This window comes from Athene cunicularia, assembly GCF_003259725.1.
Source record: "Athene cunicularia isolate RWA chromosome 20 unlocalized genomic scaffold, athCun1 chr20_part1, whole genome shotgun sequence".
NCBI classification, from domain to species: Eukaryota; Metazoa; Chordata; class Aves; order Strigiformes; family Strigidae; genus Athene; species Athene cunicularia.
In genome coordinates, this window is record NW_020799125.1 from 9,773,540 (window position 1) to 9,775,904 (window position 2,365).

General features: G+C 48.0%; 1 protein-coding gene across 1 annotated transcript in view; it reads left to right on the forward strand.

Annotated features, from left to right (window-relative positions):
- The window catches only part of SYS1 (SYS1, golgi trafficking protein), a 2,679-nt gene extending 593 nt beyond the window's left edge, over positions 1–2,086 (forward strand). The window contains exons 2-3 of the mRNA XM_026862338.1: positions 568–635; positions 1,226–2,086. Coding sequence (XP_026718139.1) covers positions 568–635; positions 1,226–1,466 — 309 coding nt within the window. The 3' untranslated portion in view covers positions 1,467–2,086. The remainder of the gene's footprint in view (positions 1–567; positions 636–1,225) is intronic.
- Positions 2,087–2,365: the final 279 nt, after the last annotated feature.

Here is a 2,365-nt window from a genome sequence, read left to right on the forward strand (position 1 = left end):
CACAGGCCCCTGGGGCGGGCGGGGGGGGCCCCTCTCGGGGTCTCTTCTGGGGGAGGCAGACCCCGCTCCCCGTGTCGGCATTCCCCCGACATAGGTAGCACCCCGGTATAGAGGCGGGCTCCCCCCACCCCATGTAGTTGCCTCCCAGTATAACGACAGCCCCGCCGTAGGTGCCCCCGGTGTGGAGGCAGGCCCCTCCCTTTGACTAAGTGCTCCCCCGGTATAGGGACGGCGCCTCGCTGTATAGGTGGTACACCTATATAGAGATGGACACCCTGTATAGGTACCTCCAGTATAAAAACAACTCCCTCCATATAGGTAACCCCAGTATGGAGACACACACACACACTCCATGCCTCGTTTAGGTGCTACTCTTCATTATAGGAACAAACCTGTCCCTTTTCTATAGGTACCCCCAGACAGAGACAGACCTCTTAGAAGGACTGCTGTAACTGTTCAGGCTCCTCTAATAGATCATAATCAGCGCAGGGCCGTGCCGATGATAATGAGATTACGTACTGTGGGCTGTGATTTGTGCCACGGTTTCCTACTAATAGTCCCATGTAGATTTTAGGCTTCTCAACCCCGCCGGGGAGGCTCTCCATGATGGCTTTCATCCTCAATGCGCTCACCTGGTAAGTTGGCAACTAGCTGGAGCACCTGTGTCTTGTTCTTTCTTAATATTAAACTTTAAAGAGAATTCAGCGTGACATACTCCCTCTCTTAAAAGATCTCCCAAAAGCCTTGTGCCTGATTGAGCATGTCTGCTGAGAACATTGGGAACTGCTGACTCCTGACTTCTAGAGCCTGGATAAGTCATTTCACTTCACTGCATCAGTTTCCCAGCTGGGAATGAGACTTGCTTCTGTGAGAGATTTTACTGAAAGTTAGAACTAATGGATCGCAGCAAACACTGATCTATAGAGAGGAATGCATTTTTCCCCTGCCACCAAGCAAAGATTACTGGGGGGACATAGTTTAAAAATTCCTGCCTGGCTCTCCACACTAAAAGCTCATTTCCCTGCTATCGTATAATTAAACAGTTGTAAGCTTGTAAATCTTGCTGCAGCGGCCAGGAGAGGGGTCAGAAACAACCTATCCTTAAAACATTTCAAAAGTTTTAAAATAGCTAAACAATCAGCACTGACAACTGCTGCTAACTCTCACTGCATCTCCTTTGCCGTAGGCATGGTGTGGTTTGTTTATTGATCTCTCTATTTTGCAGTGCTCTGGGCTTGCTGTACTTCATCCGCCGAGGAAAGCAGTGCCTGGATTTCACAGTCACAGTTCACTTCTTCCACCTTCTGGGCTGCTGGATTTATAACTCACACTTTCCCTCGACCCTGACGTGGTGGCTGGTGCACATCGTGTGCACTGCGCTGATGGCTGCAATCGGGGAGTACCTCTGCATGAGGATAGAACTCAGAGAAATCCCCCTCAACTCTGCCCCCAAATCCAACGTATAGACTCGCTCTGGTAACAACATGCTGCATTATGTCGTTGTTTCCAGCACAAGAGCATCTAATGCCTGAGAATCATCACTGAAGAAGCACAGCAGGTCTTTTTTTTTTTTTTTTTTTTTTAGACCTTGGTGACTGCATGAGTGTGAGCATCTCCTCTGGCACCAGCCAGCAACAGGGGAGGAGCAGATGTTTATTTTGTTAACACAAAGCATTTAATATGACTGTATGGTGAGCATGCTCTTAAACACTCATGAGACTGTTAAAAGCCAGGTAGCAAAACTTGATATGTGAGGAGCATCTGGAATTTAACAAACGTGAGAGTGCCCTGTATGGGTAATGCAGTGGTCAGCTCTTCTTGCAGGAGCTGGCACAGTGAGCAGTGGGGCTGGGAGCTGCTGCTTATGAGCTGTAACTTTTTGGGGCTTTGGTTGGAAAAGGAAGTCAAGGAGGTGAATGGACAGAAGGAAAATAGTTGTACTTACCTGAATCACCAGCTGAGACCCTAAATAACCTGTAACGTTAGATGGGTTTGTTTGCTGTTTCCATGTTTAATACATAGAGATGTCAGACAGCAGTTTGCTGAAGAAATCTTTTGTAATAATAAAAATGTTATGTTGCTGTGAGTGTGTTACGGTTCTCCTGGGAAGCTGAGTGCTTCAAGAAATACCATGAGTGTCTGTATCATGGCAACAGAAGGGTACAGCCAGAGTACACGTGGCTGTAAGACGCCCATAAAATTTTCTACAATAAATACTTCATACCTCTGCTCTGAAATGAAGGCATCAGTGAGTGCTGTCTTTGGGAAGTCAGCCAGCATAAACCTCACTTCAGGAGGAGCGTCAGCAACCCAGGGTCTCCACAGGTTCAGGTCGAGGCGGGAGCTGGCCTGGAGAAGCCTGCAA